This window comes from Ostrea edulis, chromosome 5, assembly GCF_947568905.1.
Source record: "Ostrea edulis chromosome 5, xbOstEdul1.1, whole genome shotgun sequence".
In the NCBI taxonomy this organism is placed as follows: Eukaryota; Metazoa; Mollusca; class Bivalvia; order Ostreida; family Ostreidae; genus Ostrea; species Ostrea edulis.
Window position 1 is genome coordinate 67,527,018 of NC_079168.1, and position 15,777 is coordinate 67,542,794.

Below are 15,777 nucleotides of genomic sequence, written 5' to 3' on the forward strand. Positions count from 1 at the left end.
TAGATATCTTGTCATTTTGTACAACAAAGTTGCATGCCAAAGTTGGTATAAAAGTGTGAAAGGATAGAGAATTAAGTTGTTGAACAAAAATGCCAATTTAAAATATTTATAACCCCTCCCAAATTCTTGTTGCATAAGCACAGATACTAATTTGAGATTATTTATTTCGTGGTTCATTTATTATTATTCATTCTTTTTTTGTAGATGCATGACAAATGCACTTATGGCGAAAATGAACATGAAGGGGAAAAGGGGGAAATTTGCATTTGTTTCTACAAATGTATGCAAACTGATCAAAGGTACACATGATTATAATTAAAATCAAATTTTATAAAGTTCAGCATAGTCAGTGAAGCATCTTACTGTTCATAAAAATGAAGTAGGTACCTACTAAATCAATTTATTGTACAACCATTTGAAATATTGTGTTTGATTTATTTCATATGATACAATTTTAAGAGAGCGTCATTCAGAACCACCGTGATACCACAGAAACAAAGATATATGATGAAATGGGATGTTTTCTAAAGTACGCACCTGGACGTATTGGTGGAGGTGGAAGAGGAAAGGAGTGTTGGTAAATGAATATATGATAAAATATTAAAGAATATCTGTATATGTGGAACACGTTTGAATAATTTTCATTTGAATATCATGTATCTTGATCGGAAATGGGTTGATTAAGAAATATTTGGCCCGTAATCTGCTAGATTGTTAGGCCGTTCTTGGCACACTAATTTTGACTACGAATAACTCTGTTTGCCTGATCAAGAATATAGGGCTCACAGCTGGTGCGACCGGTCGACAGGGGATGCTTACTCCTCCTAGACACCTGATCCCACTTCCGGTATATCCAGGGGTCAATGTTTGCCCAATTCTCTATTTTGTATTGCTTATAGGGGTTATGAGATAGATCACTGTTCGTTATCTTCACCTTTCATTAGTTAGATGCATATTTAATCGCAAACGTACATGTATTCAAGGACATTTTCTTATGTGAATTTATTATTTGAATATATATAAATGAAAACTTGTTTACATTGCAATTTGCTTTCCTTGCGAAGGTTTAGCCAAATATGAAATAAAGTTTGACTTACAGCAGTACCATAAATCATGTAGATAAACATTGGAATTCAAATGTCTCAGAGATTTTATCTTTTTTACAGCTGCAATTCCAGAAGACTGGGATGAAGGAAAACTTCTTTTGGAGAAAACGTTTCTTGTGATCTATTTGTCTATTTCAACTTTTTTCTACATGTATCTTATAAAAATCTTCACGAGAACAGCAGTAACCAATCAGTTGTGTGGACTTGTGGCTTATGGTTCACTTTTGAACAAATCATGGTTTATTTTGCTTTTAATAAGGACATATTTTGCAGTGTGAGAGTTGCTTTTGTTACAGATATCGGTATGTCGTTTTATCATGATTAATTCTTGAATAAATGTAATTGCTATTGATCTCAATTTTGTGTAATGTTATTATTAACAGTCACAATACAAAGGGTATTTGTGAATTCTGTTCACCTATCTTGCCAGAAAAGTTATTTCATTGATTGGAAGTGTAGGGGAATGTATTTAAACATTGACATCAAGTAGTTCATTTTCGAACATATAAGTGCAATGATAATTTTTTGAAGTTTTCTTCGATCATTTAATATATTATCACATGATAAGGTTTAAAGTCAATGTATTTTTGACCAGTTTACAATGTTGCTTCAACCAAATATGAATTGTTTTAACAATCTATCAATCTTTAAAATGACGTCGAAATTTCATGATGTTCCAACGTTATATGCAACCAATATTCAATGTTGAAGAGAAATGTTGATACCTGACATTGCTTCACCTTTCATACGCAGCGTTTATTCAACGTTGAAAAGTGACATTGATATATGTCGTTGAAACAACGTTGATATATGACGTTGCTTCACCTTTCATATAAAACCAAAATTCGACGTTGATTCAACGTTGAAAATCAGCGTTGAAAAGCAACGTTGAAAAGCAACATTTATTCAACGTTGAAAAGCAACGTTGATATCTGACGTTGCTTCACCTTTCATATGAAACCAAAATTCAACGTTGGAAAGCAACGTTTATTCAACGTTGAAAAGCACCGTTTATTCAACTTTGAAAAGCAACGTTGATATCTGACGTTGAAACAACGTTGATATGTGACGTTGCTTCACCTTTCATATGAAACCAAAATTCAACGTTGATTCCACGTTAGAGAGTGACGTTGTTTCAATGTTGATTCAACGTTGAAGTGCCTGCTGGGTTACATACACCAAACAACACTCGTGGGAGGATGGTACATATATTTTGATTGTATACAATATTTTTCTAGGTAAGAATGGAGTAAGCTGTGTAACAGAAAGGGAGAAACTGTAACGAACCAGACTGGGATTCGAACCCTGACCCCCTGAATCTCTACTCATGCAGGTGCTATACCAAATGAGTTAATTGGCCACTGGTGATCCAACCCTTTTGACCACTAAAGTCTTCCCTCCTTAAATGTCTTCACACTTGAATACATCAACCCAGGATCTTTATCCTCTGGCAGGCATTTTCAACTGTCAGTTCCAGGGGCTGGTCTACGGCACCCGATTGTAACGAAGAAAATACAACGGACCAGGCAGGGATTTAACTCAGGTCCCTGAATTTCTAGTCAGGTGTTGTACCAACTGAGCTATCTGGCCACTGGCGATCGAACCCGGCTGACCGCTACATTATCTTCACCCTCAATCAGCTTAGTGATATTCGACATTTAGATATATATCGACATTTTCTATCAACAATAAAAATTTCCTAGCTGGTCACTACAACCTCCTTTAAATGTCTTCGCCCTCGAAAACATTAACTCCAATTCTTCTTGCCCCTGGCAGGACTTTCACCTACATGTCCAGGTGTGGTCACGGCACCAAATGTAACAGGAAGAAAATGTAACGGACCAGACTGGAATTCGAACCCGGGCTCCATAAATCTCTAGCTATGTGCTATACGAACTGAGATATGTTGTCACGAGCGATAGAACCCAGGTGACCACTACAGCTGTAAATAAGTGATTTTGGACAGGTCTAATGACCAGACAACCCTGTGCAGTAGGAAATAAAGAAAGAAGGAGAAAAAGAGATCAGGATCAGGAGACAAAATGATTTACATCCAGTTTCACAATAGGAATATTTTAACCCGTCAACAGCTGATGGAAGATAAGATCTATAATCACTATCTCGATAGGAACCTGTCAACAGCTGATAGAAGATAAGATCTATAATCACTATCTCAATAGGAACCAGTCAACAGCTGATAGAAGATAAGATCTATAATCATTATCTCAATAGGAACCTGTCAACAGCTGATTGAAGATCTATAATCACTATCTCAATAGGAACCCGTCAACAGCTGATAGAAGATAAGATCTATAATCACTATCTCAATAAGAACCCGTCAACAGCTGATAGAAGATAAGATCTATAATCATTATTTCAATAGGAACCAGTAACAGCTGATAGAAGATAAGATTTATAATCACTATTTGAATAGGAACCAGTCAACAGCTGATAGAAGATCAGATCTATAATCACTATCTCAATAGGAACCCATCAACAGCTGATAGAAGATAAGATCTATAATCGCTATCTCAATAAGAACCCGTCAATAGCTGATCGAAGATAAGATCTATAATCACTATCTCAATAAGAACCTGTCAACAGCAGATAGAAGATAAGATCTATAATCACTATCTCAATAGGAACCAGTCAACAGCTGATAGAAGATAAGATCTATAATCACTATTTCAACAGGAACCAGTCAACAACTAGCTAAAATAAGATCTACATGTACTTCCTAATATGAACTGATCAACAAATGGTAGAAGATATTTGTCCATGCAAGGTCACATACACTATCTCAATCAGAACTAGACAATAACTATCTATAATAACTATTTCAACATGAAAATGTTAAAAAAGAGAGTGTAAGATAAGGTCTATATTCACACCTCAAAGGGAAGCAGTCAACAACTAGTGAAAAAGAATGTCTATAGGACTGTACAATCTTTATCAGCACCATTCAACAGCTGTTGGATGATAAAGTCACGTATACACTGAGAAAATGGTCAGCTAACAGCTCATGGAAGACAAGGGGCCCATGGGCCATAATGCTCACATGAGTCACCTCAATAATGTTCACATGAGTCACCTCAATAATGCTCACATGAGTCACCTCAATAATGCTCATATGAGTCACCTCAATAATGCTCACGAGTCACCTCAATAATGCTCACACGAGTCACCTTGGTCCTGCCCTGCAGGTTGTTCTTTTGCTATTGCAATTTTAAAAAGAAATTTTTGCAATCTTTATTGCAAGAAAAAAAATTGACCCCATATTGTGGCCCCAACCTAGCCATAATGCAATGTCACATAGAACAAATCATAGTATGAAATTTTCAAAGATGTATCCCTATATATTCCCATATAAAACTTTGATCCCCTACTGTGGCCCCATCCTACCCCTGGCCCTGGTGGTCATGATTTGAACAAACTTCAATCTCCTCTACCTGGGGATGCTTGCATATTATGATTAATCAGGACCCTGCTGTTATTGAGAAGATTTTTCCTATATATTACCTTATAAAACTTTGATCCCCTATTGTGGCCCCATCCTACCCTCAGGGGTCAAGATTTGAACAAACTTGAATCTATACTATGTCAGGAAGCATTCATATATATTTCAACTTTTTTGGCCAAGTGGCTCTTAACAAAATTTTCAAATGACCCCACCCTATTTTTGTCTTTTCTTGGTTACCTCCCATTTGGAGCAAGCATGGCACTTCATTTGAACAAACTTAAATCCTGTTCACCAAAGGATAATTTGTGCCAAGTTTGATTGTCCCAGTAGTTCTTGAGAGAAAGATTTTTAAAAGATGTCACAAAATTTCTATTCTTGATTATCTCCATTCAAAAGGGTGAGGCACTTCATTTGAACAAACTTGAATCCTCTTCACCCATGTTAGCATGCTTTGTGGCAAGTTTGGCTGAAATTAGCCCTGTGGTTGTGGGGATGATATTAAAAATGTTAAAAGTTTATGAACTGACACCGGACAAAAAGTGATCAGAATAGCTCACTTTGAGATTTCAGCTAATGTGAGCTAATGAGGTCACATATACTAAGGAACCAACCAACAGGTGGTGGAAGATAAGGTCTGTATACAATACCTCATGGGCTTTTACCAGGCCCCAAAGCCTGTCAAAAAGATGGATTACTTTGAAAAGGTAGTCAAATGATTAAAATATTATGCTCTACATTTTGTACCACACATCAATAAAAACATCAGATCAATAAAAAAACAAAAATTTAATTATAACAAGTTACCATGAACATACAACTGTACATGTATATAAAAATTGGCAATATAGTTTACATTCAAACTTCCACAGCAATCAATAACTCATACATTAAAGCAATCATACAGATACTATATGCTCATTCATGGATGTTTGCTCCGGGGTATGAGAGTAATAAAAAAAACTTTGCAAATTATCTTTTTCTTCCTTAAACTTAGGACAAGTTACAAATCAGAAGAAAAAGTAGGGGTCTATGTGCTTATTAATAAGCTATATGGCATTGAATTTGACCTTTTGCACTTTTACTTCAACGTTTAGCCATTTCAAATATACCCTTGTTATGATAAGCATGGATGAATAATCCATATTAAATGTAGCATAAAATAAAGTAAAGTCTATTTAACAAACCTAATGACAAAACATTTCTGCACTTAAATGTTAATAAATTTTGCACATTAAATTTCTGTCTTATAACAAACATAAACTTTTTTTGAAATGCATGCAATTTACTTCATATTACATACCAAAACTTAGAATTAAAGAAAGCATGCGGTGGATGTCTATGTTTGTATCAAGATAGAAAGCTGTACGTACAATTTATGAGTGAACCTTGTTATTAAAGCTTGATCAGACTCTTCAAAAAAATATTTACTACATATGTACATATTACCCTTTACTACATATTACTAAACCCTTTACTACATATTACTAAACCCCTCTTCAAAGCATTACAACTTTTTATATATCAGATAAAACTGAATCCTGAGAATTCCTGATTTATAAAATAAAATCCCAAAATAGCAAGCATCGTGAAAAAGAAAATTTTAACGATTTCCACTTTTTTCTTTTTGAAAATAAACTTACTTTCAAATTACTGTTTGCAGTAACATACATGTACTTGAGTTTTTTTTTTATCCATGCAGGATCTATCTATAGAAATGTTGAGATCAAATTCCAATTGACACTATAAAAATATCACTTGCAAAAACTTCACAAGCACACATTCTTAAATACTGTGGAATCATTAGAATTCGTGGTGGCTCAATTTTCGTGGAATTTGCGGGTGCTCCTCACCCACGAATTTACATCCTCAACGAATAAAGACAAAGCAAACATTCCAGAGTTATCTTTCTTACAAATATATAAATCAAGGAAATTACATCCCCACGAACCCATAAAAATTCAGCAATCCACGAAAAATGGCCCCCAGGAATTTAAATGAATCTACAGTATTTTACAAATTACCGGTATATAGATTTATTCAAATGAAAAATTTACTTATCCACAAATAATCTGCTGTGTAAAGGGTAAATACTTTTGATAGCACTTGCATGATTGACATCATAATAATGAAATATACAATTGTTAAAAGCAATTTAAAGACATCAGCTGTCATCACTTTTGACCTCAATATGCACTTAGTAGTCATCTACAAGGAACAGCTATGCTGTTTGAGGAATCAGTAAGGAATATAACCTTTTCTGGACACTAGTAAATTAAACAACACTTTTAAGATGCTGGTAAATTAAGATGCACTTTTCAGTATACACCTGACATAAAGAAATCCTATTTATTTATTTCATATTTTCAAAATCATTCAACTTTCCTACAAATACATGAACATTACTGGGGTTGGGGGTGTTCTACATTAATTAAAAACCTCATATGTGACACTACGTACAGTGTGGTCTTTTGAAAATTGTAGAGAGTTTGACACAAGTAAGATGATGCCATCAATAAAGCAATAAATGTGATTGTTTTGACAATATCATTTTAGTTCCAATACAAATCTGAAGAGTGCATTGGCCAAAATAATAAGTGACAGCACCCCCCCCCCCTTACTGTAAATCACCCATGAACAGTAAATCATCACAATATATGTATTAAAAAAAACAAAAACAAAAAAACAACAGGTGTATCTCAATCTCTGATTGCCTTTTGAGAATTGTGCAGTTATCAATAAACTCTAGATAACACCGTTCAGGGAGAGGGAGGGGGCTTTCATGATTGGTTACAAGATAACCTATTCCCATACTATCGAGAAATATTTGTACATGTGTATATACTCTTGGTACTGCAACTATGAGGAAGTATTTAGAGGTACTTGGATGATCAGGAAATACTTACATGTACTTTAACTACAAAGTATCAGGAAATATTTTTAAGTATTTCATCAAGCTGAACAATTTCGATACCATTCATGGCTGTGTGCCCATCCCCTTCAAGGGTGTCCATTGTAAATATATAGGCCATAGGATGTGCAGGTTTTCAACAGCTTCATTCCAAAAGCAGCATACTGTTTATAGATATGTACTATACCATTTACTAAATTTACTAATTCCTTTTACCATTTCAATCCAATGGTTTCATTGATATTCATATCAAGTTTAGGCTATTTTAAAAACATGCTTCATATTAATGTGACAAACTTTTGTCATCAGTCAATTATTGCTTTATGTATATCAAATGTCTCTGGCATATAATGAAAACTGTTACTTGATTTATCAGTGTCTTTAAAGGACACATCTCATGTTTTCAAAGTATACAATATTACATGCATTTTGTCTTCTTTATGCTTATAGTAATTAATTCTAAAAGTTCGTTCGCCGAAATTTTGTGATAATTAACCACAATACAGACTTAAATCTAAGCCCCGATTTCAAAAAGTCAAGTTAATTAGGTAGGTAGTCACGTGGTACAGTGACGTCACATGCGCCCTTCGGATTGTGAAAGTACTGCGAGATATTATTAAAAACTCAACTTTTAGGGGCCTAATTTATTTACCATGGGCAACATTTAAATCGATGTTGACAAATTGTCCGAGTTTTATATGTGTTTGCCACCAGTGCACACATATAACAATGTAAATACCCAAATATAGCGAGTAAAGCGTGTATGAAATAGGCAATATTGTGAGTAAATAATGTTTATATGGGTTGCTGTCTACAAACTGTTTGGGGATGTTACTCCTTTATACACCTGTAATTGGCGCTGTTTTTCTAAAATAAACAGTGCAATCATTATTTATTTTTGGATTAGACAAATTATGATATGTTAAATTGTTGCCAAGCTATTGTCACGCATGCATTTCGGAAAGGAAAAAAAAGACAACACACACACAAATCAATAAAAATATTCAAATTTAAAGTGGTAATCACATTATTTTATTTTGATAAAGCAATCTTATTACTATTTTTGAATTGTGATCTGCACGTCTTTAGGAAGTACGAAGTGGGAGCACGGTTATAGCCTACTGACACAATCAAGATGCTACGAGTTCAATAAGGAAATAATTTTATAATTCAATTTAAAGTTAGGAAATACAATATTCTATTATTTGTATAATTAAAAGTTCAATTATTTTGTATCTTTGATTTTTTGTTGTTGTTGTAAATCTACCAGTTGGTAGAAGTTACATTGTATCGTCGATATATGTTGTTACAAGGTGAAGGTCAGTTGATCCGAGTGTGTATTCAATTTGAAGAGCAAAACAGAATGTATGCTATAGGCCTACCAGTGCTTATAGCTTCGATATATCCATTTTCTCGCAGTTTATCAGGGTCTCTGTCCAAGCGGTGTTTGAAAAGGTGACTGGGTGTGTTTTTTAAGGTAAAGTTCTTGCTCCAACAAAAAAATTATCCACGTCTTTTTTCTCGTACCTTCCTTCGAAAAATTGAAAAATACTCAGTCTAAATCCTTTCTACCGACAACTAGTACACCCAAGCACGGCACAAAACATCTTAATGCATTATTATTTACAAGCCGTTAACGTGATAATTGGTTTTTTGTCGATTAAATCTAATCTGTTTATGAAATGGATAATAGATGTTTTCAAACCTGAGGGCGCATATGACATCACACATAATGGCGCGTAAACTAGCGAAAGAAAATATGCATATCGCAAGATTTGAATTTCATCGCTTTCAAACTCGAAAACTACACAAAATATTTCATTTAAAACACATTTAAAGTAGTTTTAGGCATAAAAACAGTTAATTTTGCTGAAAAAATGAAAGAGTTTAGAAACATGCGTTGTGTCCTTTAAGCACTTAAATTATGACAATTGCTAGAAATAAATACTAAGTCTTGCATTATTCACATGATAGATTTTCTGTTTGAGTTACATGATAGATTTTCTGTTTGAGTTACACGATAGATTTTCTGTTTGAGTTACATGATACATTTTCTTGGTAAGAACTCTGTCAGTTACTGGATCCCACACTTTTCTGAAATAAGAAAACAAAACATTTTGAAAATAGACTGTTGCAGCATAATTTTTATATGGTACATGTACATGTGCTGTGCAGTAAACTTAACAGAATGGTAATCATATAAACAATATTAATTAAGGTACAAAGAAAGAGAATTAACAGATCAATATTTAGATTACATAACACTGATCATTGTGTAGGGTAAATTATTCTAAACCTATGTTATAGGCAGCAAAGAAATAAACAGATTTTCTAAATACTTAGATAAAATATCTATTAAGTATGTAACCAAATACCATGCAAACAAATTTGTACATTTAAAGTAGCTTTGCTGATGCTGACAGAGAGATTTAAAGCTATGATATCTTTAATTATATTCTTGGTGACACTTGAGTTTCACATTTTCAAAACTGAAAATAAAAACAGTATATAAATTTGGCTTCAAATCTACTAGATCTTTAGATTTCCTTCTGGGTTTTTTTTTTAATTACCATAAACGCTGTTGACTTCAAATAGAAATTCATTTACTGTAGGCCTGCCTTACCAGATTACATGTACCTCTCAAATAAATCCATGTTTTTTCATATCCTGTCCCCAAGCATATTTTTAATTTTTGTGTTAAACAGGTGCTACCGAAAGTTTATTCATCCAACACTTTTTAAAAGCTTAACCAAAGGTTCAAGCCAGTTTTTCTCACCAAAATGTATTCAGAATTTAAAGCAAAAGTTTATCAGATATAAAAACAAAAGTTCATCTGATATAAGAACTAAAGTTCATCTGATATAAAAACAAACGTTGATTGAAACAAGTTTGTCATAATTTTACCGTTGGCAAAGTATTTCTTTTCCGTTTCCTCTTCTTTAACAGATGTATCCTCGGTCTTCAATTCTCGTACAGACAGAAACATCTTGATCTTCTCTGCTTCGTCCATCCAACCATGTGATAACTTACCTAGGAGATCTTTTTTATGACCAGGCTTCTCTTCTGAAAACCAATTATTCCAAACAAATGTTAACCGCTTTGTACCAGATTTAAAACATCATGCATGAATCAGATTTCTGATTTTCATTCTTTTACATTGAAGACTTGAGGATGCTGTCAGTTGTTTTTACTGTTAGAACATTTAACAAGAACAATATCCTGTGTCTGGACCTCCATTTTTCACTAATACATGCTCTAGTTAACTCCTCTTTTTCAACATCTGAAACATTTTTGAAAGCTATCATCTCAATACAAAGTTAATGACAGGGGCCAACAAGCTTTTCAGAAACAATGAAAAATCCAGTCATGTCAGACCAAGTCAAAAAGATCTTTTAAAATCAGTTTTCATGCTCTCACCAAGACGTATCTGTGTATAAAGAATGATTCAGACCGTATCTTCATATAGAGTTCATTCAGAAATGACCTAAACAGAAGTAGCGACAAAAGGACAGAACATGGAAAATAAATAGCACACTGCATGTCTATTTAGTAAGCTCTCAATCACTGTGATAATATGCCATACCTTTGAGATGTTTTATAAAAGTTGACAGTGCTAATTCATAGTGTTTTAGTGCTTTTTCATATTCTTCTTGTGAATTCTGAAACAAAGAATTTTACATCATATATCTCTGATAACATAAGGACAAAACATATAAATCTTTAGTTTATCAGACACCGCCGCATCAGGCCAAACACTGGCGCATTGATCAATTTTATTGATGTATTGAAAGGAAAATAACTCAATTTCATATTTCTTCCAAGTTAAAAAACAAAATTGAGTTATTCCCCTTATCATAAGCTAGTAAACGTTTTTAATAAATAAACAATACAGATGTTTATATTTCTTGTTAATACGGCATTTCATGAATTAACTTTTATACCAATGGTTGAAATTTTTTTTATCTAAAGTTGAGTACAAATTACATGTATAATTAATGTAAGAACAAAAAAGTAAGAACCCGATGATATCTTCATTTTGTTGATAGAGGGACAAGAAAAGAGAGATAAGACCTGCTTAAAAAAAACAACAACAAAATTACTGCCGCATTGAATTTTGAAATTTTTGGCCTGAGAAACTTAAAGTTTGTTTTTTGGCCTTAGTAGTATCAAAATAAAGGAGCAGTTTTTTTTAATACATTTCTACAAAGGTCTGAAACTCTACTCTACCTCAACAGATGCTGCCTTTACAATTTTCAGGGCTGCTGTCAGTTCCTCATCATCTTCACATAACTGCACTAATATCAGAAATCATTTTATTTATCAAATCCAAATGGAACTTTGTAAAAAAAAAAAAAAAAAAAATCTCTCTCCTTTAATAACATCTCTCTTTTTCAATCAGAAAAAAAAAAATGTTTCTTGTAAACTTTTACACATTTTTAACTTCTCTATATTTGATGGGGAGGTGGAAAGGGGCATGGCACACATACTATTTTCAGAATTCCTCGCTAGAAACTTCAGGAGGCAAACCAAACTAACTCAGTTTTTAATTTTTATATTCTAAACTTCCTGCAAACATACTATGAACATAATGATAACTAAGAAATAAATCTGACATGAAATTGAGAAATTCAAATCACATGGGGGCCCTAAGCCTAAAAAGTCATATTTAGTGTATTTTCCATCTTCAATTAATAAATATTTCTTGAAATAACAGTATGTACCACAGATTAGCTTTGCTCAGAATTTTTTTAATGGCTGAGAATTAGATGAATACTTTAGACATAAGTACATAGTTCTAAGTTTACAGTAACACAATCAAGTCTCGGCTGAGTTTGTTCCTACATGTACATATAGGTACATTGAAACACTTCACTGCATAGTGACACTTTGAGTTAGTTCATGTGAATTCCCAAATGGAACAGCACCCACAAAATTAAACCACCTTCCCCTTAAGAGTTCATGAAAACAGGACCCTATCAATAACAGACTATCTAATTCAGACACACAAGTTTGGGGTAAATTTCTCCAGTCCCCTGTGTGGATATTATACAGTGCAATACATCTCATATCAAGATATCAAATGATGACCCTTTGTATTGAGTTCAGGCCTTGAATGGAGTTTAACTCAAGATGGGGTTACATTGTTAAGAATAAGTTCAAGCCTCAAGATGGGGTGAATAATATGTCTAGAAATGTGTGAAACATTGTATATCTTACATCAGATTATGTCTATATTGTCACAATAAAATGTATAAAAATTAATGAATTCTAGTTTTGGAACTGATTTTATTTAATAAGTAATTTTCTGACAAATCAATTACAGTTGAACTTCAGTATCTCAAATATTGAAATCTTAAATACCATAGAAATGTTGAAGTGAGTTGGAAGCTCCTAACTAAAATTTCTTTCAGTATTTACACCTCAATATCTCGAACTTATGGATACTCAGCCCTATCAATTTCAAGATAATGAGGTTTATGTGTATTTAACTTTTTTGGTATATCAATAAAGTTCATAAAACTGAGGAGTGTACAATAATCTTTCAATTTAATTTTTGAAGACAATGAACTTACAGAGTTCCTCTAAAGGGTCCTCTGAGATGGTCCGCTGGAAACCATTCGCTGGAGGTGGCGGTCTCATTGGCTTCATCATTTTCTTCAGTTCCTCTGCCCTGTTCATATATTCCCTCACTTTTGCTCGAATCGCCTCTTTCTTCTTCTCATCTTTCTCGACTTATTTTCAATCGTAAAAATAATAATTATTAGCTGTCAACTAAGATGTAAAAACTTATTATTTCTGAACAATGACTAAAATGCTGGAATATGTAAAAAATGAAGAAAAATAATTCTGAAAGTGAATAAAAAAAATGACGTCTGATTGAATTTTATGAAAATTTTGTAAAATTCTTCACAATGAAAATTATTCACTTCCATACAATGTTCCAACAATTGTTTCTATATAAACTATAGAAATTCTAAAGTCAAAATCACAACTAAAGATAAACTATAGAAATTCTAAAGTCAAAATCACAACTAAAGATAAACTATAGAAATTCTAAAGTCAAAATCACAACTATAGATAAACTATAGAAATTTCAAAGTCAAAATCACAACTAAAGATTGCATTGTATAAATCTTTTAATATGTTAGGGGTAATCTTTATATACCCTAAAGCTGTTTTAGTCCTTTTGATTACAATCGGGAAACATGACTTTGGAATGCTTCTTTGAATAATTTATTGGTTTTAACTGTTCAATTAAATTATTCTCTATTAATATCAGCATCTGATCATTATCATCTGATTTCTGATCTGTGCATACAAAACTAGGCCCTCTGCAGAAGTCTTTACCATTACTTACATTTCACCTTGCTCATTGCTTTTTTATAAGTGACATAGAGATCTATATGTACTTTAATTATCAAGACAAAAATATCAGAATTAAAAGTAATTCCAACCCTTGTGACATCAGGGGTTTTTGCAAAATCTTTATTTCATTAAATATTGTGCATGGTAGAAGTTTGTCTTTCAGAAAAGTTTTATTCACTTGATATTATCAAAAATCTGGTAAACAAGTTGATATTGAAAAGGTTAAATTTTCTATAAATAGTCAATTATCTATATTACAAAAAATGTTTTCAAGGGCTGATATTTCTCTATAGTATGTTTATCTATATACGTGTACAATGACTTCCTTGATATCCATAATCATAATCATATATATTTATAAAGCAGCAGTTTTTTAAACAGTTGAAATTAAAATTTTGTCATTCTAACCAGTTTTTTATGTATTGTTATCATGCTAAATGTATTTAATGAAAATGTGCGGTTTTGCTGTTGATATAAACTTTTGTTTTTGTATGTCTGGCATCTTTAAAAATCTGTCATTAGACTGGCAACATATATATTTTCTTCGTTTATTGATTAATTGATGAACCATTAATTTTGACAAGTCCCATAAGGGTGGAGCTACCTTAAACCAGGTCATTAATGGACATTTTTTGGTCTGAATTAAATCTCTGGATGTTTTTTTCTAATTTGAATTAAAAAATAGATATAGGTGACCCATCATAACCTCTTAAAACTATCTAATTTACTCATAATTTTCTGATAAACTTAGTGAAAAGTTATGCCCTGCCCCCTCCCAATGCCTGGCCATATTTCTTTGCAGCAAATTCAACCAAGGTTAAGGTTGATGACAGAGAAAAGGGATACCCAAACCGAAAACAATATAACCCCAATCTTCAGTCTCGGGGTGTATAAAAAACACTGCAAGTTACTGGTACTTACAGTGGATAGCAGGAATAAAGTGTCCCAGGAATCGCAGTAAAGCTTTACGGCGTCTTTGTACATTCCATTCTGATCTTTCTTCACAGCATTGGCAACAACATTTATCTACAAGAATTACACCCAGTTCTATCTCTCTTAACAATTTACATACAATAACATCAAACAGAAAACAGGTTTAACTTTATTACTGTCTATGTCCTTGCAAATAAAGAATGAAAAATTGCAGACTTCTATGCTATGGTGTTAAGTTATACTGTTATGCGGTAACCTTTGCTAGCCTATCTGAGTTTTCAATACACTTCTCTCCTCACAAACCTTTGATGTATTGTACTAAAAGAATCTTTTTAGAGATATGATTTGACTCACTCCGTAAAGATCAACCATACATTAAGCATATTACAAAGTTTTTATTGGTAATCTATGTTTAGAATGCTTCTAGACTCAATCTGATCTTTGATCCTCTCCGTTATTGGTATGTCATCACACAGGACATAATAACGGAGTGGATCAAAGATCGGATTTTAATCAGATTGCTTCTACTACACTATACAAACAGCCCTGTAAACAAAGTACAAGCTCCAACATAAAAGTGGAAAACACTTGTGAGATGGTATATTAAGGATTCCCAACTTCTTCACTCCATGTACAGTTACTGAATCTGAAACTGTTTTTATTTGATTTAACGCCTAATTTTACACAGAGTATTCAATGGCGTTGTACATGTATAATATAAAAGTTACAATGTAACAAGTGTGAGGCTGAAAATCAGAGGCCATTGTTCCCCACATTTTCTGTATTCAATTCCTATTACCGACTGTGACCTGACCTATGACCTATTAACACAGAAATCAAATGCAGTTTCTCTCCTTTTGTCACTTCTCTCTTTATGCACTGACTCTCATAGGACACATACATTTTATGTGGATTTTTTTCACATGAGAAAAAAGATGAATATTAAGAAGCATGATATTCACATAATATTTTGTTGGAAAGTCATCTGGACACAATTAGCCTTG

The 15,777-nt window shown here is 33.0% G+C and overlaps 1 protein-coding gene across 1 annotated transcript in view; it reads right to left on the reverse strand.

The window, feature by feature from the left end:
* Positions 1-5,333: 5,333 nt before the first annotated feature.
* Positions 5,334-15,777, reverse strand: part of LOC130054999 (serine/threonine-protein kinase ULK3-like) — a 14,930-nt gene continuing 4,486 nt past the window's right edge. Inside the window, 7 exon segments of the mRNA XM_056166142.1 lie at positions 5,334-9,568; positions 10,379-10,537; positions 11,058-11,133; positions 11,702-11,769; positions 13,048-13,206; positions 14,762-14,791; positions 14,794-14,866. Coding sequence (XP_056022117.1) covers positions 9,549-9,568; positions 10,379-10,537; positions 11,058-11,133; positions 11,702-11,769; positions 13,048-13,206; positions 14,762-14,791; positions 14,794-14,866 — 585 coding nt within the window. The 3' untranslated portion in view covers positions 5,334-9,548.